Source organism: Battus philenor, unplaced genomic scaffold, assembly GCF_028537555.1.
Source record: "Battus philenor isolate CCGP_79_NKW_IND1 unplaced genomic scaffold, ilBatPhil1.0.hap1 SCAF_28, whole genome shotgun sequence".
NCBI classification, from domain to species: domain Eukaryota; kingdom Metazoa; phylum Arthropoda; class Insecta; order Lepidoptera; family Papilionidae; genus Battus; species Battus philenor.
The window spans coordinates 3,210,521-3,233,455 of record NW_027181691.1 but is presented as its reverse complement, the minus strand read 5'-3'; the positions used below and the strand labels follow the sequence as shown (position 1 = coordinate 3,233,455).

Genomic DNA, 22,935 nt, shown 5'->3' with positions numbered 1-22,935 from the left:
GCATTAGGAAGCTATTTAATTTTGCCGCCGTAATTGCAGTAATTAGATATAACGATTTTCTGTTTAACAATATCAGCGGTTGCGTTTGCGGAGTCTTGACAACACGCGAATTTGTTCTTTTTGAATTTCGAAACAACGTTTTCCGGTTGAGATGCATAGAGGGGTTGACGGCTTTCTCATTTAAACTTACTTATGGAACTTTTAGAACAAACTTTGTCATAGATTAATAATTAATAATTTTACATAGATAAGTAAATATTTTCAAATGTTTTTTTATTCTAATAGATGAAGTTATAGTTTGAAAATGGAATTAAAAAAAAACATCTCCATTAAGACTATGAAAAGACTTATCATTACGCTTGCTTTCTCCATATATGGAGCTGAGACTTTGATCTTAAGAAAAGCGAACAGATAACCCATCGACGTGGGATATGAACCCAGAATCTCCGGACAAGGCGGATTATCGGGTTATTTAACCAGAAAAATAGATCACAGTTGGAATGGAAATGTAGAGCGACCAAGAGGCCGCCGCAATTCCATGTGCTATTCCGATCCGTTTCGAACCCGGCTGATGCCACAGTAGCCGAACGAAAACACACCACAGAACATCGGCACAGATGATGTAATATAGTCGGCGAACATTCTAAGGAGGGTCACGATTAGTAGTGAGGGATACGACACAGGGAGGAAGAGTATTAGAGGCAGTTGCGTTATGTATGTACACGTATGTGTTAGCATATATATCATATATATATATATACAAATAGGCTTTGACACATTGTTACTCTTGCACCGGACACTAGACTAGACGTTACGTTGTTTTGAGTGAATAAGTCATCGTAAATCTTATCAGTACGCAGACGTTGCACTGTCTTCAGGGTTAATGAACGTTTCTCACTATCTTACAATGATTTTTTATCTATAACACTTTAATATTCTGAAAAAAAATTGATTTGTCATCACATATATTTTCATATTTATACGGAATGATAGCATATACGTATATAAGGTATTAATGATTTAATACACATTTTATTAGCTGTCATATAGTATATGATACACCGTATCCAAAATCAATGGTTTCAGATATAATAAATAAAGGAATGATAATATACTAAAGAAAAAGCGTTTTGTTGTTCAAATTACTACATATAAAGAGTAATAACTGTTTACAATCCATCCTTGCAGACTTTTTTGCTTAAAGTTATTGGCTTGTAGCATTTAATAGAAAATAAAATTAATGTAACATATTTCAGAGTTATCACTTCTGATACAAAGCAGTTTAGGAGATTCTTTATATTTGTCTAACAGCGTATTTATATAAAACACGGCGCGCAAACAGCAAATTAGAATAAAATAGGAAAAGGAGACAAAAAATAATGAACAAGTATATAATAGACTTATTTAATTAACAAAGAAAACCGGTTGTTCTCATAATTAGATAAAGAAAATAGAATAGGATAAATATTATATTCAACAAAAAACTTATTTTTATCTAATATCTTCAGTAATTAGCGGCAGAGGATTTTAGTCGACTGAAAAACCAAGTAAAGTCTTGATACATTCGGAAGCATTTTTCTTGTGCCGTCACGCATCATTTTTTACCAACCAACTTATGTATTTGGCCATATTGAATAATTACTTTTTAATATGGTGTTATATGTTTAGTGTTCAGTAGATTCGTAGGTAAGCCCCCCCCCCCCCCCATTAGGTGGACTGTAGATATTGTTAGTGTGAAGTCGCTATATGCAGGCAACGCAGGGCTGTCAGGCTTGTCTTGCAGCGAGCGACTAATTTGAACAGGAGAAGGAGAATCAGGTGTATACAAGATATAACTAAATCAAGATGACGTGATTTCAAAACGGAATCTCGTCGCGATAAATATACCAAATGTTTTTAAATTCAATTTTTAAACTCTTGAAAAGTTTTTTTTAAATGTCATTAGGTATATTCCAGAGCATTCCATTCACTAGAATTCCTAACGTTATTAAACTATAGTGATAGATATAAAAATCATATTAATACTAGGCTTATTTAACCGTGTTATGTCATCATTTAACATTGGAGAAAAATAACGAAGATGGTAAAGGTGATGGAATGAAATTTAAAAAGTCATCACTTAGTCGTTACCACAAGCGATCTAAGAATTCGGCGGCTTCTCAAACTGATAAAAATTCAAAGGATATCTTGTTAAATTTTGTCAAATTAATTATTGAAAGTTTTTTTCTCGTGCTTGTAAAAGTTAGAACAAATTTCTTAGTAAGGTTGACATATTTTTAAATAGTTTGATAATATAAGTATATATTTACACCTAAAACTAGACAACTTGCATAAAAATGGATAATAAACTTGAGAAATATTTCATTCATCTTTTTTATAAGATTCTTAATAGTTTGCACAGGGTTCTTATGGAAAAAAATATCAATGGCGCAAAATTTTCGAAAAATAATATGAATATTTAATCCTTACATAATTAAAAACGAACTTATTATAAACTAGCTGTGCATTCGACATCTCCGAGTGAAATTTAACAAAAAATATTATTCAGTTTATTTTTTATTCCTTGAAGGATTTTTCTAAAACAAAAGAAGCCTAAATTACTCTTTATTACATCAAATACCAGCCAGTATAAGTTCCGTTATAAACGGTCCAGCCATTTCAGAGATTAGCCGGAAAAAAACAAACAGACAGAAAGACAGGCAATCTAATTTCATTTATTTCTGTAGATGTGGCCTGATATTGAATCTTTGCTCATCTCACAGTCTGCTATAAACTTTGCAAGTATGTTCACGCGTTGCAAATGTATAAAGTCGTTTAACTGCTGCATACGACATTGTTAATTACAAAATTAATTAATCTATTACATATTTAATTAATAAATATAGTTATTATTCTGAAATACGGTCGTCGTGGCGATCTGCGGTTGAGACCTATGTCTTACAGAAAAAAGAACAAGAAGAATTTGCACATTTTTGCCTGTCAAGATGGCTAGTAAATAATCAATTTGATTTGTATTTCAAAGACCAAGTGAACTAATTCAAAGTGAACATAATTATCATCTTCATTGAATTTGAATTACGAACTCAAAGCGAAACGTTCGAGATCGACAAGTTAATTGTGTGCCAATAATCTTAACCGAATATCATGCACATCTCACAGGACTCAACTGCAGTTTCAATTCGACCTGTGGAACTTGAGAGGCGCGGTTTCGAGGCAAACATTCCGATACATACGGTTTGACAAATAACTCATACTATGCACCGCAACGGTCTATCGTATTGTTCGAAAAGTTAGTTCCTAATGGAGAACATGTATAAAGTTTTGTAACCTCGTGAAACATTGACGTAGCATCACATGATTTTGCATTTCCAAAACAACTACAACTAATACTATTAGATTTATATCATACGAAAACCAAATATTATCCATCATTAATTTAGCTTAAAAATGTCCACAGCTGGACATAAGACTCTCCCATTTTCAATAACACCTGTTGAAAGCGGTCTGCATATAGCGTTTTCATAAAACAGAACTAGCACTTCTCGGCAGATCAGCATTCGGATCAGTTGGACTGACTACAATGATCTTTTTATGATGTTGAAAATAATTGACGATTCCTAGAGCCTCCTCTTCTTCGTTATCTTCATTGCTAAAGACCCCGCCCTTTCTCGAAAGTTCCTTACTTGAGAATTCGACGACTCGCCTCCATATGTCTTTTTGACCTATGTTTTTGAGCGCTTCCATCACTGTAATGATGGTGATCGCCTTGTTAGTCTCCTTCTCTGCACTTTCCCTACGACAACCAGCTTATCTAGACTCTCTAGTTCTCCAGGTTTCTGAGCTATGTGACCGATGTAGCCAAAAATCCGCTCATAGCAGATGGTGGAGAGTCTTTAAACGGAGTTAATTGGAGAGATGGAGAAAAGCGACCTGAATCTAAAGATTTCCTGAAACCGAACCAACTCTTTTCAGCAGATTAGCATTTCGACTTGGTGATTCTGTATATAAAAACTGACCTTTTTATAGTGTTAAAAATAATTGACGACTCAAAAACACAAATGCCTACTCGATTAAATATATTTTGAATTACAAATTTATATTCGAAAATAATATTTTAAATTGGTCCATTTACAGTAGTTGTAGTTGAACGAACAATTACATAACGTTTTTTTTACGTTAAAACTTTAAATGTGTATAACTGGTAGTTAAAAAGAAATTTTTCTTCATAAAGTCGTTGACTTTTGAAACAAATATTTGCGTAAGCTCTAAAGTAAGAAAGTTTAATTTTAATTTATCGAAGAGGTCATAGACCGCATTTCGATTACTCCTCGGGAAAGTTTTGGAGGGCTTCCTTGATACAGTTTCTTAACTGCCGATTCTGTAATGCTATTTATAGTATAAAAAGCTACAAGGAAAACTTTCGTTAAAAAGTTTAGCAAAGGGCAAGGGAGGTCATACTCTTAAACATTTTAAATTCAATGTTAATTGCAATTATTTTTGCAGATTTATCAGTAGCAGAGGGCTAGGATTTGCGATCGTAAGCCGCGGGTTCGATTCCAGGGAAACACTCTTAAATAATTAACATGTTCATTATTTACATAGGATTGCCTGTACTTACTAGCAAGTTTCTAGAGTGTGGGCAACAGTGTCCTCTGGGTACCACAATATCACACTGTGATCAACAACCTGCCTGCCAAGTCTGGTGATTATGATTATTTCCACTGTAGATATCTCTAGAGGAGGTCTAAACCATGCAGTTGGCATCTATGAGTTGAAACGACGACGAATTGTGAATTTATATAGTAATTGTTCAATGTACTTACACGTACCTTAAATATAACATAACACTATCACTGTTAAATAAAGTGATGTACAGTTAAGTAATAGAATGCATATCATACTACCAAACACCGCAATATTAAAACATATATTACCAACATTTTTAAATGTAAATGATAGTTCTAAGTTGTATAACGAATAAAAATTAAATAACTATATCGATATTAAAAATTCTAGATAAATTATCAAGAATGTCATGAGTCAATAATTTAGTATGATTTTGAATTCATATTTATTACTAATGACCGTAAGTACTGAAACGTGGTCTGTCACTTCGAGTCCCATAAGCAAATTCACTATCATTCAACGGGCCATGAAGAGTCAAGTCAGAATCAGGAATGACGTTTATCTGAACGAAATTAACCAACATAGACTAGAGGATTGACAAATTGAAGTAACATAAACCCTGGGACTCAAAGTTCTGGAGTGAAGACCACGGACAAGGTGGTCAGATGAGGACGCTTCTGAAATCTTTGAGAGGTTCCTACAGCTGAAATGATGATGATATGTGGCATGTTACTTAACACCATATGCATGACTTAATCAAAAACTATTTTTTTTAATACAAGACATATGAATGACACAAAAAGTAATATTTATATAGTAATTCATTTAACTTTAAAATTATTCTAGTAATAAAGTAAAATTCTTTTCAATTTCTTATTAATAAATCGTGTTTAATGAAATCTTATTGCAGTTACACAGTTGCCTGTCAAAAAAAACCCGGGAAAACGCCTACGAAAATTTGACAGCTGTCAGTGTCAAAAACAGAGCGAGCCGATGTCTCCGAAGCAATGGGCTGGAGAAAACACCGTCAGAGACAGACTTACCCACGCACGGGTTTTATGACGCAAAATTTCGTTATTTTGAGTAGGGTTAAGAAACCAATGACCTTTTAAGAGAATAAGAGAGTGACGTTTTTCTCTACGCTTGTAACTGTCAAAGATATGGAACAGATAAAACAATAATTATTATTAACATGCATTAACCCCAATTTTGAAAATGTTTTTCTTGACATATTATCATTAATTTATTAATTATTTCTAAAACTATTAATTTTTGTTGAACCATAAATTAATAGACAGTAAATAATAGTTTATTTTCTGTCAACTAATACACCTATAATACAATTAATACACTAATATACATGCATGATTTATAATCTTTTACACCTATTCAAACTCATACCTTTTTAAAATTAAGATTAATTCATATTAAAAAATAATTTTTGTTTTATCTTCTGTCCCTGCACACTTTTTACTGTTAGAAGTTAATAGCTTGTCGGGTACTAATAGTAAAAAATATATATAACGAAGAACATTGTATATTACAAATATAAATGAATATATCTAATAAACGCACCACGGACTACTCATGCGGATGAATATTCGTAAAATCCGTTATAAGCTGACCCCTCGGCGAAACTAATATTCCTACTGAACTTAAATTCATAAGCCAGAGATATCGCAAACAGTCAATTATGTTTATTACACAGAATTTTATATAGATATGATATTTATAAAAGTTCTAGAGTAAGGAACACAAAATTATATTTTTATTTCTGGCGACGAACTCCTTTTAAACTTGTTAATTATGCTACACTCTCTTAAATGTAATCACAATTTAGTATAACTATTGTGACTTATATTTGATTATTATTATTAAAAATGTGCTATTACGTAAATAAAACATTTAAATCAACATTAACGATATAGAATTATAACTTTCTTTAAAGGAATCCTTCAGTAATTTATTCAAGTTTTTATCTGTCCAGTGTTGGACACAGGCCTGTCCCACAGATTTTTAATAAGACCTATTGGAAGCGACCTGCATCCTACGTTATTCTTAACAAGGTAGTATGTCCACATTGTGGGAGAACTTCCTGTTTATCCAATGCCACTTCAATTCGGCTACCTGTTGGGCTATGTATATTCGTATACGAATTTCATCTTTCCTGCGATTGCTTCTTAACGTCTACGTCATTATTATTATTATATTTGATATTACACTTATAATATAAACATGGCAATAAAAAATATACATTGTAATTCAATTCAAAATATTTAAAGATTTACGTATACTTGTTAATATACGAATCGTGTGAAAACCTGGGCTCGGGTCGGCTGAAATATAATATTTTAATCTTGTTACTATGCGCTTGTATCGACTGGTATACGCTGTTCGGCCGCCGTATCTCTCTCTGTTTATAACAATTGTTACACATAACGCTTATTTTAAAAATACATTCGGTATTAATTCAATTAAAAACATGTAGAGTAATACTATATTGACGGAAATAAAAATAAATTTTCGAAAGTATTTATTACACGTAATATTTTAAAACGACTACACCTGATCTGACTTATTCTTTTATCATATCATATAGAAAAAATACGAGATAAATAGAAAAAATAACTCTCTTTTCGAATATCAACTTTAAAATAAATAAAACACTTATACTTAGTTTTTAAATATTTCAGGAAAATCAAAACCTGACGAAAAGTTTGTTAAAAAGATCTGTCTAAAAATAGCTTTCATTTATTTTAGAATATTTTGTACCTTACTACAATTGAATGTAAATGTAATCATATTTTAACTTAAGTTTTGATATATGAATCAGAAAACTATTTTTCGTTGTTTACTATTAAGATATTAAAATAATTAAATAAATAAATTACTATAAAATAACTTTTACTTAACGTTTTTTTCGATTGGACTACGGCTTAAATTTTTTTTAGCAAGGAATCGAAAAAATTATTGCTGAAAAAATAAATAGTTTTTCCGGTTTGTTACAGATATGTGGTTCATTATATTCCGTGTTAACAAAAACCTAAATTTAAATTTAACGTAAACGAAAATCGACCCAAATTCCTAAGGAGGTGAACTAGAACAAAAACCTCTTATGGGGCCGCCATGACAGTTTTTTTTTGTCATCGACCTAAGATGGCGCGTGACTTCGGAAGCCGTAAAACAAAAGAAGTTCAATCGACCGCCCCACCCATTCGCAAAAAAAGCCAAAATAATACAGAATCACACAAAGTGGCCAGTGTTAAAAATAGTTGTATGATTAAGAGCAAAAAGCGCAAAACGTGGATTGAGTCAATATAGGATTTGAAAATGGAACATCGGGTGGAACGAGGTTCCAAATTTGAACAGCGGCCGAGGGCAGCAACACGTACAAAACGCAACACAATCCCGTAGCCGGCATGCAAGCGTATAGCAGTGGCATTTACCGGGGAAGGCATCAGGCGACCACTTGTTGCGCTCCAACTTCTCGCCTCGCTGCTGCGGCGACGCCGAACTTCGCTTATTCGGATATTTACCGCTAACTTTCCTCCAATTTACCCACGACTTCTATTCACTTTTCGAATAACAAACGCTCCGTTCCAAATTCAAATATCGAAATATTTAAATATTAAATTAACACTTCATTTATTTTTAATTTTTATAATACACTAAGTACACAACTTTTAACAGCGATTTTTACAAGAATAAAATAAATGATTTATTTTATTTATAAAAGCGTAAAATTTAACGTGCACACAATCGATTTTACGTATTCTAATCCGTCACATCACTACACTGTCTTAAATCTCCGGAGACTTTTGAACGTACTTGCAAGAAAACGAGACTTGCGTACTAATTTCGTAGCACTTCAATACCGACGCATCGGTCAGGGTTAGAATTATAATGTATATTAATTTGGAAGTATGCGAGTGTGTGCGAAATAGTTCCGCGGCCGTGATATTTATGATTTAGCCGGTGATAACGGGAATAGAAGTTGCATCGGTGCACGCCGGTCGACTTGCAACAGGTTGTTTGGCGGAGCGGCGAGCGGGCGCATGCGCGCGCTTGCCCGTTGCACTCCTCCACAGTGGCCGCAAAATAATCTCGCTTAGATATACCACAACATATACAGGTTGATAACAAACATGTGTAAAAGCGAAAAGTGAAAGCACATTTTTTTCAAATAAAGTTTTTACAACTATTTTCAATCTCAGTGTATGTGTATAAAATGATCACTCTGAAATATGTTCATTAATTTGTTTTTTGTATAAGAATGCGAAAGGGCTATATTTTCAGACAGTACAAAATCTGCAGAGACAGATTATTTTAATTCATTTTAACATGTGCACTTGTAAGTTAAAATTAAAATTGAAAATAGGCGGTGTAAACATTAACCTTCCTCAAACTTTTACATAAATAACTAATTATAGGTATGTAACATAGAGTGTTGGATATAAGCCTCTTCCATACACGTACAAAGATACGTTAGAAGCGGCTATACAGTCGGTCTTACATGTATGTATTTATCGATACAGCTATTTTATTATATAAGATATTTATTCGACCAGCTTTTGTTCCAGAATTGTTATAGAAAAATAAGTACTACTTAAAAATATATTCTTCGCAATTTCGAAACACTAATCCATTAGGTATTTTATATCATTATCATAGTCTCTGATGCACATCAGACACATCTCAAGAATGACGCCGGTGTGAATCCGTATGAAGGTTTTTCAAATTTATTTTTCAAAATAACTTGCTTTACTATCGAAAATTAAGAACATTTGAAAACAAAAACTAAAACTGAACAAACGATATATCGCGCTGAACTTGTAGCTGCTGGGGTTTCTCCACCATAGAAACGTAATTTCTATGGTGGAGATCACGGATCCGCAAGCACAGCCCAAGACGTCCACTCACACGGTATACGCACGATATGGTTTAGATCCTTTCAAGACCCTGGATACAGGTTTACAATCTTTTCTTTTGGAAAACTGTGGGTAGTCCTAGAGTTAAAGCGATGATGATTATAACGAAATAAATTTCAAAATTTATTTTTTTAATAAAAATCACTATTCGATAGAATTTAAAATTAATGTATTAAATTAAAAAAAAAAGAAAGAAATAGGAATTTTTTTTTCTTTTTATCAAATGATAACAATTAAGAGAAATGTGGCCACTGTGGAACGGCCACTGCAATCGGTCCGCATTGCCGCGTAGAATTAGGCGCAACGCGATCTAGCCTTTATCCGAGCTGGGACCGAATCGACGTGGATACCGCCGCGTGGCACCAACTTCTGGAATATCGACTCGTCCGCTTGTTGCAGCGGTTACAGGCGTCTAACCCTTGCGGAAACAACGACCTAGCTCTTTAGGCAAACAGAAAATAAAATTATGTTTAAGTTTCACATTTACGTAATGAAAATTCACACAACAATTTACTTGCTCTACTTTTTAAGCGTTGAGGTGTAATGGCTTCAAAGATGTGAATGTACAGATGATTTGTTGTGAATGTTTTGTACACGCTATCCAAAAATAAATCTTTACTAATATAAAAAACGTAATAATAATAATATAATAATAAAAACAGTTTCCCAAATGCAGATTGCTTTGTTTTTAAATGAATTATTGTTCACTATCTGTCCTTGAAAATTTTGTACAGTCAGAAGTTATTTTCCTATCGTTTTTCAAAAAAAAAAGATATATATTGTCATTAGCATTGAATATTTTAATAAAATGTATTTGATAACATACTTCTAATTGTTATTTAAAACGAAAAAGGAGGTATAGAAAATACAATGGAAATTTTTTAAAAAATTTACGTATTCTCATATCAATGAAGGATTTATTAACTTTTTAAAAAATATATAGAGTATATTTTTAGTTATTTTATTCATCGTGTGTCTGTCATAATATATATAATGTATGATATATGCCATCCAAGTACAGTTCGTAGATATTAGGAGACAATGCATGGTTATATGATGTCTTAAAATAAAATTAATAATAAAGTACATAATATACATATACTTAATATTATAATGCATAAAAACAATCCAAATATATCATAGACAATTAAAAAGAAAATCATTTTGTGATATTAATAAGTAGGGCAGGTTTATACACCTTTTAAAAGTGAAAAAAAAATTAGGCTAATTGACGCAAGTAACTTATTTCACAGAAGGGCGGCATTTACAGTAAACTATGTTGATAGGTCAATTCTAAGTTTGCCATTGAATAAACTAAAGGATTTCTGTATAACAAATGGTTTCTAAATGTTTTAATTATAATAAACTAAAGTTATATTTAACTAGTGAAATGTGTACTAATGACGAACTTTATATATAATTTTACTTATAAATATATTGATTAATATAGATATTGAACGCAAACATGAATTTGCAGCACGTGAACAGCCAAACGGGCGAAATTCATAGAGTACTGTCATATAGCCGTATCTTCGAGAGTAATTCTAATTTTAAAATTTTAGTGCAATTTTTTAATTTTCTGTCTCAAGGATCTGCTACAAATGCTATTAGAAAATTAAAAAAGAAGATGAATATTATCGATAAAATAAGCTAAGAGATGTAAGGATTATTTATATGTATATATTAATTCACACTTTTTACACACAATGTGCATTGACGGACTTAATACTTTATAACAGAGGATTTTAAAATACGAAAGACTACACCACACTATGCTACATATTTCTGATATATAGCTCTACAGATTGGCATGATGGCTGTGAGAAGGTCATATAGCGCGTAAAGGAAACAACAACAGATGTCTTAGCGTTCTGATGTGGAGTCCACGAACCGGCAGGTCTAGCGTAGGATATATACGCACAAGATGGTCAGACGTTTTTGTTAAAATCGTTAAATGCAAGCCACTTCCAGTTCAGTATTCAGTCTATGGTTGAGGTCTATGTCCTGCAATTGACATCATAATGGTGGTCACCAAGAAGGACCCTTGTAATAGAAGTTAACCAGGTTAAATATTTAATACTATCAGGCGTTACCTTGCGGAAGTCCATCCTAAGTAAGAAAAGGACCAGTTCCACTAGCCACTTCCGCACATGCAAGGTAGTCGTGCAACAAAGTGCACCGCCCGCCAGCCCGCTGATAAATGCGTATGCGGCAAACAATGCGAATTACACAACTGCCACCGTCAAATCACTCAACACGTGTCTCACCCCTCCACGGGGCATCTTCAGCAGTTATGTTACACTGATTAGTGCCAAACACAGAGTCTAGACTTTGTTGCACGACTACCACTGCATGTGCGGAAGTGGCTAAATATTGGACCTTTTCTTCCTTAACCAGGTTAATTGTCAAAGAAGAAATCAATCAACAGTCACAGTAAATATGTCTGTTTTGTAATATTTCTTTTTCCACCCGATCTCATAAAAACTCAGGGAACGACAATTGGTTTTGCATTTTTAAATAATTGCGAGCGATGCTAGCGAGGCTTCTGTCCCCGTATAATGGCGACTAAATGAGTTAAAAGCTATTTGAGAAATGCAGGCGACGTGCACCTGCTCGCCCGGCGCACGGTCCAGCGTTCGAATCGATACCCAAATTACCAATCAACTGCCAATATCCACGTGCCCACATTTTTTGGTGCATCGCTATGCAAGTTAGGAAAAGAAGCATTCGCACATTACGAGATTAATTTTAATAATGACAAATATGTAAATAAAAAGTAGTGCTACCGAAACCGATGTACCGCGCCTTAGGCAATCGCGGCGAGGTGGGGGCAGAGGAAAAAGCGGCATGACTGCACAACGGAACTGCCGTAATCGTAGTGCAGAAAATTATAATAAACATATATTATATTCTGAAATATAAAAGTATCTACCGAAAAGTTCTAACCACAAGTCTCCAGGTGGACAATATAGTAATGGTCACGGGGAATTACCGAATGCGGGCAACGCAAGATGGTGGTGTTGTTCTTTAGGACAGGCCTTTGCCTCGCTGTACATCTTTCAGCTGATATAATAAAAATGGTGATGATTACAACATATCACCAATTCAAAACAATTTCGGAGAATCTTCTTTATTTGAATAACAGCGTAACAGTGTCTTGATATCAAACAGACAACTCGATTCTGTCGCGTCGTTATTTATACTCACCAATAATCAACTTATATTAGTTTATTCTAGATAATTATTTTTTTAAATCCTGCCATAGATGATTTATCAAAATTTGCATGGTTTTAAAACCACGCGGTTACTTCGACGTATGTACATATATGAACGGTACTCGAATATCGAATGTGAAAGGCTTTCTTAGTCCGTCTGAGTTTGTTGGGGTCTTTTCTAAACAGGGCGAGTTTGAGACTCTTGTAGCATAATGTTAAGGATGCCACTATAGCTCAATCTGATCCAAGTTTCTATCAAACTGGACTCCTTCTCATGACATATATATGATAATTGTATTTTATTTTATTGTATAAATAAAAACCTTTGCGGCGCTTTTGGTATCAAAAAGATTGGCTATGATACAAAATCGTGTAACGCAAGTCAAGATGAATAGGTTGTAATATAGCAGATATAAAACCTCATATAACAAAAACAAATCAGATTGCACAGTTAAATTTTAATCTATAAATTCACTCACAAAAATTACCAGTATCATAATGTAATTGTATCTGAACAATAAGACACTATTTCAACTCTATTTAATGCTAATATGAATTCTAACAATTTAGAACAGAATTGCTTGATACATAAGACATATAATTGCTTGTATCGTATGCATTCGTTCTGATATGAGGTTTAATAATCAAGGCTTCGCTTCGTTTGTTTGTGTTGTTGCTCGTTTTAGGGTTCCCTAGTAAAACAAAACTTCGTTCGCATATGAAGGAAAGGGTTTATTGCGTAAAGTTGGCCGCACTGGAAACATTTTGGAGAGTCTAACAACTTTGCGTCTGGGCGAAAATGCGTAGGAAATTACTCGGCACTCGACGTTGACGTAGTCCGCTTTTATTCAGTGCCCAACTACTAAACTGCATTTTTTCCGCTGATTAATTTAGTCTGGGCGTTACGATCTATTTATGGGATAAATGACGAAAGGTACTTTGATAAAAAAAAGAAAGATGCCCGACGAAATTGCCAACATTCATTTAAAAGCAGTAGTTTAATTTGTCAACTGTACTTTAACGTTTAGATCCTTTTTAATCTGTAGCACTCGGGCGGTGTTAAAATTTTATTTTGTAACTGAAACGTGAACAGAGGTCGCTATACAATTCAGACACTTGGCAAATCCCGCTAAAACTTTAACGCTTTTCAACGAATTTACTTTTTTACAAAAAAAAATAGTACACCTTGCACAAAAGCCTCCCCGCGACGTTAAATATCATACTTAGGTGACAAAGGGATTCAAGGTGTTTTTAATTATGGACCCCCAACCCCAATCCTTTAGACCTTGCCCTTGAGTGTATAACACTTTCCACTCCAGTGAGTGACGAACCATTTACGGCCAGGGTTGCGCGCCGCATAAGATATCGGATACGGATACATTGGTTGTATTATCGGTTATTTGATAGAATATAGCAGTATATGTTATAACTGTATTTTACGTAACATTATTATGTTGTTTAAGCATATCGAATAAATATTTAATACTTAGATTTAATACTGTCAAAAGTAATTGACTTTTCATAGTCTAATAGAAAAAATAAGTGTAAAAACGTAGTTAAGAATGATCGCTTTATTTATTTAATGCCTTACTAACGAACAATGATTACATACACAAATATTTTTTCTATTATCTATATATCTTCTTTTCTATATATATATCATCACCCATTTTTTGGTTTAGGGTGAAGTCAAATATATATCAGATAATTTGAATATATGACGAGGCGTGTGTCGCCCTTCCAAGAAGTGAACCGACATATTCTTGGTTACAGGAGGAAGCTGGATGCGAGCAGCGCCAGACAGGTCAACGTGGTGATCTTTAGGGGAAGCTAATGCCTTGCAGAAGGCGTCTAACGGCTTATATGATGATGATGATCTAGACACAAGTGTTTTATTATACTTATACTCTGTAGTTTGTATTTGATTAGAAAGTAATATTTCTTAATTTTCTTACAATTTTGCCTTTTTATGTCCATCGGTACTTGCTTCGTGCCTTGACGAAGACATAAAAAAATTAGTCTAGTCGAGCCGTTTTCGAGTCTTGTGTTTAGCTAGATTCATTATTATTATTTTTTAAATTAAAACTATGTCATATTTGAGTTCGCAACATTATATTGTATCGGATATTTCGATTAAAATATCCGAAGGTTTCGGTTACGGTTACAGATTATATGCAACATCACTACAAGCGGAAGTGCAAAGAAACTTTCACAGATAATAAAGTACATTTTTATCAATTCGTTTACTAAGCCTTTAGCGTATGGTCTGTAAAATTTTTAAATATTTTACCTTATTTGTGTATAATTGAAAAATATGTCATTAATATATGAATGACGATAAGTTTATTTTAAGTACTACTGCAGCTTCGACTGCAGCAAATTACGATCATAAGTCTAGTATAGATTCCGCACTGTGGAGTTCCACTATCAGAGACTTAGAGTTGGACTAAACCAGCTTTGAAGTGACATATCTTTATTCATTTATTAATGTCATTATCGACATAGAATTATTTAATGATGAGGCCAATTGAGGAGATTGAGGAGATTGAGGTCAAAAGTAACTAAAATCAGGTTGAATTTCTCTTAAATATCAAGCGAGTTATTATCTGTGAATAGTGTGTTGTTATCTTTATCAGTTGAGGATCATCAAGAAATCACCCCTGATTGCGTTCGAAGTTCAAACTATTTGTAAGGATAATTGGTTTAAAATAAATCAGACGATACTGGCAGCTGATAAAAAAAGAGAAGTAACAATATCGCAGTCTCACCGAGTATGTAGACCATGTTTTTCGTCCACCGCTGCAGCTCCTTGCGTATGGCTCGTCTTTCCTGCTGGCAGCGCGCGAATGAACACTCCGCCATGGCACACGTGCGAACCTGCGAATACACTTTAACATCAACTAACGTGTATACACATCTTTACTTGTGAATGCAATTTTATATTTGTCAAAAATTTACTTATTTATTTAGTTACAAATTTTTAGACACCATAGACAATAAATAGAGGAAAAAAATACATATACACGGATATTACTTTTGTCATAAAATATTAAAAAAGTAAATTTTTGTAAACAAAATGTTCGTTTGAGTGTTTCAAATGCGTATTAAATTGAGGCTAGTAAAAAATTCAAATTTCGAATAATGCCTCGAACTATCAAGGATCTTGGTCACGTCTGGGCTATATGGTTTGCATTAAAAACTTTTCGATAAATTCAAATTAATACGAAAGGAAGAAGTCAAATATCGAAGCAAAATTTGGAAAAATGAAACAGAACACACGATTTCGGATTTCGACTGCCGTTCGAGATACACGAACGATTCGCTTACATTGCATCTTCAGCTACGAAGTTTCCAAACCCGCTCTCCTCTGTCAAGAGTCCATAAGATACTTTTTTTATTACAATACTACTTGTTGTATACGTATACTAAATATTATAGTACGTGAAACTTAGAAAATAATAATCCAAAAGTTATTCACACGAGGAAAAATTAAAAACACTTGTATCACATTGACAAATGGTGCAACTTTGCGAACCTTTAAAAAGTATGTCCTAAACAAGTTGTATTATTTATATTATATTATTATAGTATATTTATATTATGTACGAGCAGTGGTAGCTTAGCTGTAGGGCAATGAGATTTGTTGTCGCAAATCACGGGTTCGATTCCCGGGACACAATCTTATATAATTTACACTTTGTACATTAGTTATTGACACTGCCCAAAAACAAGTTTTCAGAGAATGGGTAGCAGCGTTCTATGTGTTATAATAACACACTGCGATCGCTCATTATTATAGAATATGGTAAATCCCCCCCATATATTTTTTTATATGCCTTGCAATGGCCGTCTATGGGCTAAACATAAGAAGAGAACCAGGTTGAATTATTATTATTAAATTATTTTAAAATTACATTTTAAATTTAAAAATACATCATCATCATCATCATCAGCTGATAGATGTCTGCCAGGTATAGGCTTCCCCCAAAGATCGCCACGATGACCTGTCATCCGATGCTCGCATCCAGCGTTTCATGCGACTTTAAATGTTATCCGTCCAACTAGTGGAAGGTATACTCTCGCCGCTCCTACTGGCTACAACATATAATTCTGTATATATATTAAACTAGCTGTGCTTATGACTTCGTCCGGGTGGAATTTAACTAAAAAAAAAACACCAGTACTTTTTCGTGTATTTTTCTAAAATAAAAGTAGCATGATCCTTATTAAACAAGCTACCTGCCAGTATTAGTCTTGTTATAATAGGTTCAGTAATTTCAGAGATTAGCCGGAACGAACAGACAGACAAAAATTTAAAAAAAAATAATTTTAGTATACATACGGTACTTATTACTTTCATATGCATTTTGATATTACAAACATACACTTCATTTTTTATTTGTATAGACAAATATGTTTGATATAGTTTTACAGACAAATTATATATGTAGGTGAAAGTACCTGAGTTTATTTTATTCATCTGATATTAAACAATACCCATCGATGTCAAAGAAGGAATTCTTAAAATTAAAAGATAGAAAATTATTTATAGAAAGAAGTCTGACTTGACTCGCCGGAGCGATGGGTCGATGCTCTCTTCCGATCATTATAAAATAAATAATAAATTTGTAAACGTTAAAATAATGTTTCACGAGATCAATTTAATACAAGCTAAGATGAGATTAAGCATCATCCTTCAACTTAAAGTTACGAGGGTTCCAAACGCACCCTGATCTCAGAAGAGCACATAATAAACTTGACGTGTTTTTTTGTCTCTCACAATATCTTTGATACAGTGATATAGTTCGATCCCAAGCACCTCTCGCCTGTCGCTATATAATAGGACAAGTTTTTTGTTTATTAAATAAAGTGTATAATTTTAATATAATTCTCTATATTTATTTCGTACATACAATACCCGGCAATAAATATTGCACATCGATCTTTAGAAAGACACAATCGGCTAATTTCGGACGACTGATAAAACGTCACATAAGTAGTGTGGGATAGAGATAATGCTCTACGAAGAAATAAGCCGATTGTCTCTTTTCAAAAGTCGTTGTGCAATATTTAGGGTACTGTACAAACTTTAAACAGGTGAATTTATAAATTATTTGCTACCAATTAATGTATGGTACTGTCTATCAAAAAGGTAATTATGCCAAAAATAATATATAACATAACAATTATACAGTAACAAAAAAATTATATATCTTACTACATATTAAAATAAATTATTGTTAACTATCCATCCCTATAAACTTTGCATTGCCAGAAGTTACTTGCGTGTCGTGTTCCAATAAAAAAGTATTTCAGAGTGAACTTTATATATATTTCGGAAGGTGCAATAGATTTAAAACTTTTTGTTTACATATTCACTCCTATAAAGCTTTCATACCTATAAACAATCACTCATACAGACAGTTCTACAAATAACTCTATACATATAATATTTCATTCGTTCAAAATGCATTGCACAATATCTATGCACCGCCGAAAAGGTTTCTCGGCGTCTACATTAAACTTTGTGTTCCAGACTTGAGATTACACCAACGAAATACTCCGTTAAATTTTGAAATCAGATTTACATTTTAAACTAAAACATTTAACTATCCTTCTGACACTAGAAACAGCAATCTGACATATTTTTATTTATTAACAAGTGTTATAGATAATTTAATAAAATTAATAAAAATTTAAATGTAATGTATATAATTAACTTAATCTTGACTTATGACAGTTCTATGATGATTTAAAATAAATTAAATGTAGAAAAAAGGCGTAAACTTAATCTGAATCATACGTATGTCTCCCGTATCATTTGGAAAGTATATTGGGAAAACGCTATGATGTTTTTTTTTAAACAAACTTCTCCAATTATATTAAGTATGCACTAATTTCACAGGAGTATATAAACTTAGACAATGGTAGCTTAGCGGTAGAGAATTGAGTCTTGCGCCCGTTTATCGCGAGTTCGTTTCCTGAGATACAATTTTATAAAATTCAAATTTCGGGCTTTCATTGTATAGGATTACTATTGATCATTAAACAAGTCTCCAGAGGAAGGATAGCAGCATTCTCTGCGTACTATAGTACTACATTGAGATCTCCAACCCGTCTGCCAAGCGTAGCGTTTGTGATATATCCCTCATTAGATCTCTTAGGGGAAGGGCTTAGCCATTGCAGTGGACAACCATGCGCTAAACGAACGAAGACAAACAAACTTAGACAGGAAATCTGACAAAAAATATTTATATATTTAGAACATATCGAAAACAAAAAGTTAAAAAATCTCAATTTGAGCGCAACCTACAGAGCCTGTCCTTTTCGAAAAAATGTTTTATTAACAGCCATCTTACCATGGCTATTCTAGTGTAAAATATGTCAATTCATACATACGTATCATAAACAACGTCGCATAATAAAAAGCAGCAGGTTAGCATTTTAACAATACATAAGAAATAGGATTAAGTATTGTGGAATAATATAGATCATTAATGTTAGCACTTGAATAAAAACAGACAGATGGAGTGAATTTAGTAGGTACGTACATAAGGAGATTCATAAGCAGTAATGCAATCAGCATTTAGTATTGTATTCTTAGTGTCAAAAGTATTTGAATTCATCTGAACGTACTTCTATTAACAAACCTAATTAAGAAAATGAAATGAAGAGAAATCAGTCGTAAGATACCGAGAATTCGTGAGCCGAGAAGTCGAGTTCAGATAGATATGAAAAATGTAAGCACAATTTAAAAGGCAAAAACTTCGTCTGCGAAACAATAAATTTCCCGGCCGCACCCTGAGCAGCCCGCGCTCAAACAGCGAAATAAAAGATCGAACCTCCAATTACTATAACATTCAGCGAGTATCGACGCCGCCGGTCGATGCCCTGAGCTAACGAAATTCCACGAAAAACCTCCGGCCTCATCAAGGAGATCCCAACCCACCCGAACACGCCGCACCGCCCGATCTAAGCCCCCAAATTCTTATTTCAAACTCCAGACGAACGGGGGAGGGGGCATCGCGAAACTATTCTTATTTGAAAATCTCTCTCCACGGAATATGCCACGAAAGAGGTTCTTATTTTAAAAATATCACGCTCCACCGAAAATTTCGTGTCCGTTTACAACGCTCGACCACTTCCACGAATACGTACCGTATTCATTCAATAAACCCTTTTATCTCAAAAAAAAAAAAAATACTTTCAGTCATAAATATTTAAACTTTTTATTTAGATATACACATGCTAATTTGAAAATATTATAAAATACTAACAAGAGATGAGTAGAGGAATTAGCGATTAAATTAATATTAATTTCTTTCGGTAGACTGGCTGTGCAGACGCACACGAAATTTTCTTATTTTAAAAACTTGAGGGTGGGCGCGAACGTTCTTCCGAAATCCACCCCGCGCCCGAGTGGCCAGTTATGATATTCTTATTTTAAAATCGCTCGCAGCGTTCCGATTCTGTTATTAAGATGTTGGCTGGTGTGTGCCCGTTCTAACGTGAACACACTTTTGTACGCCGGCATTTTTTGTCAGGCTACCCATTGGAGACGTAATAGGAAAAGATAAGATGTTTTACACTTGTGTTTTGTGAAGACTAAAATTCATTACTTATTTATGGCTAGACTTCTTGGTATTGATTGTTAAAAATACTTAATATAGTATGATTGGTTATAAGTCTAAATATTTTATGGCTTTTACACGGATTCTAATCATCCTGTATAAATTAAACCCTTTTAAAAATGGGACATATTTTTATTGCAGTGCGACAGGTCAATAAATTCTGGCAGTACCAAGCCCGCAGGTTCAGATTTTAAACAATAATTGATTTTAATAGATAGTAATCTAAATTTTGAAATCGTTTAATCTTAATATTTTTATTTTTATATTTTTATTCATTGATTTTTATATAGACTATAACATGTGTTTTGCTATACTGCAAATGATCTACGTATTACCCTTTTTAAACCAAATATCCTGTATATTATGTTTATGATTAATTTATGGCCAAAATTAAAACAAAAATTGTTAGCATTTTAAGTAAAAATTTAAACTGGTTATACTTTTTATTTACAGCAGACTTATCGGAGCACACGTTATAAAAAAAGAATAAAAATCTTTTTTTTTTTTAGATTCTGGGGATCAAGATAGTGACTGTTATTTATATAAAGATACAGGTTGCTTTAATCCAGCATTCGATATTCAAAATTTACCGTTCTTACTAAAAATTAAAATGCAAATATTATTAACAAAAACATGTTCCTAAATTTTACATTAATATACATACCAAGCGATGGACATGCAATACAAAATCTAATAAAGCTTCAGAATACTCGACTACCTACGTCATCTTCCCTGACCTACGACATGACCCAGTTACCAACTTATTTAGCTTATTTTGGGTCAGGAGGGCAAAGGGACCGAATTCGGGCAATTTGTTACGAGCCTACGGCCGCCTCGTCTGAATTATTTTCTTTTCGCCGTTGCCAGTAACCAGGTATATTTTTAAATATATTTACTATTCCAGTATATTTATTTTTTAAATTGTCTATAATTAATAATCTGTTCACTCTATAAAAATAATAAAGAAAATTATGTATAAAAATTTATACAATAGGTACTCAAAAAGTATGATATGTTCACCATAATTTAAGAATTACATAAAATTTTTTTTGTTAAAAAATTTAGTCACTTATTAAGATTAGCTTCTATCCCGAGTTGTGGAGTATATAATAACATTTCGTCTGTCAAACCAAATATCTTCTGTGTTCAATCGTTTTTGAAAAATATGCGAGGAGATTAGTAAATTATCTAAATGTTCCAATGAAAATACTATATTTGATTCAATGCATTATATAGAGAAGTAGCTAAAACATATGCTATGTTAAATATAGCTACGATTTTATTCATTAAAATTAAAAAATATTAGAGGAAAATATTAATGTGTCAAAAAAGTTTGGACATATACGAATGGAAAATATGAACGCACGTTAATTTGAAATACGAATAGAAAAAAAACATCTGACGTCCAGCGACCAATAATCTTTCCCGCCAATTTCCATCGCTGTCAAATTTGGTAGCGCGTCGTCGCCACCCCAGCGGCCCCCCTGGCCCAGATCAATTTACGATAACTCGGTTTCAACGCTCCGTCTCTCTCCGCCTTAAGACACCCGGCTATGCCCGTCTCCCCCCCTCCCGATAACTTCTAGAACTACACCGCCGCGCAAAAGTAGAATGCGGTAACTACACATTCTGAAAATTTTAAATATTATTTTTTTTCTCATATACTCTTGGTGTAGAGGGAGTATATCTAACAGCATCTATCCACTGTTTATATGCATCGTAAGATCGACGTTTAGATCTTGAAATATTCATTTTGCCTTGAATAAGTCTTTTAAATGCGTCTTCTTTTTTTGTATAACACGGCTAAGTAGGCAATATTAATTTTCTTGTTAATTATACTTAATGCAATCAATTACGTTTTTTACAAGTCAGTATCTTTTTTATCACTTTAAAAAGCAAGCAGTATTATTATTTATTAGAAACTAATTTATTTCGTTCGAAATATTTTTGTAATAAAATTAAATGATTTTTGAATGCGATATTTTGTAAGAAAGTCAGATACACGGTTTTATCGGAGTCTGTGAAGGGACCATTCTCTCACGCGGATATGGCCCGGGACTTATTTTTAACTGTTGTGTGCGTCTTGCGCGCAGGTGTGTGCATGGGGGTTGATCTACGTGTGTGTGTGTATTTGAAATATTCCCCCGTACGGTGGCGCACAGAATTGATGTTTTTAATTAGTTTGAAATACATTTCGAAGGTGGCTTGTATTGCGTATATAATTTTTTTCTATTTATTAGAAAGCATCGACGGCGGTAACTAATGCACGGCGGTTTTAATATTCGTTTTAGCTTCGCTTATTATATTCCGGCCGTATATATAATTCTTACAGACGTGTGCCATAAAAAAAATAATTAAAAAACCGTTTTAAAAATTGATTCTGAAGTACGTGTACAATAGCGCCTAGTTGGCAGTTAAAAAGTTTAATTGAATGCCCCATTCGCGTTAAACAATTTCGTCAAAGTTACACTTTAAATGTTTTACATTTCGCAACGAAACTGCGAAGCCGGTAACCCGTGGAACGTTTCCTGAAAA

General features: G+C 33.3%; 1 protein-coding gene across 2 annotated transcripts in view; it reads right to left on the bottom strand.

Annotated features, from left to right (window-relative positions):
* Positions 1 to 22,935, bottom strand: part of Eip93F (Ecdysone-induced protein 93F) — a 294,791-nt gene that overhangs the window by 180,385 nt on the left and 91,471 nt on the right. For both annotated transcript variants that reach the window (XM_068769418.1, XM_068769419.1), the window contains exon 2: positions 15,538 to 15,646. In XM_068769418.1, coding sequence (XP_068625519.1) covers positions 15,538 to 15,631 — 94 coding nt within the window. In that variant the 5' untranslated portion in view covers positions 15,632 to 15,646. The remainder of the gene's footprint in view (positions 1 to 15,537; positions 15,647 to 22,935) is intronic.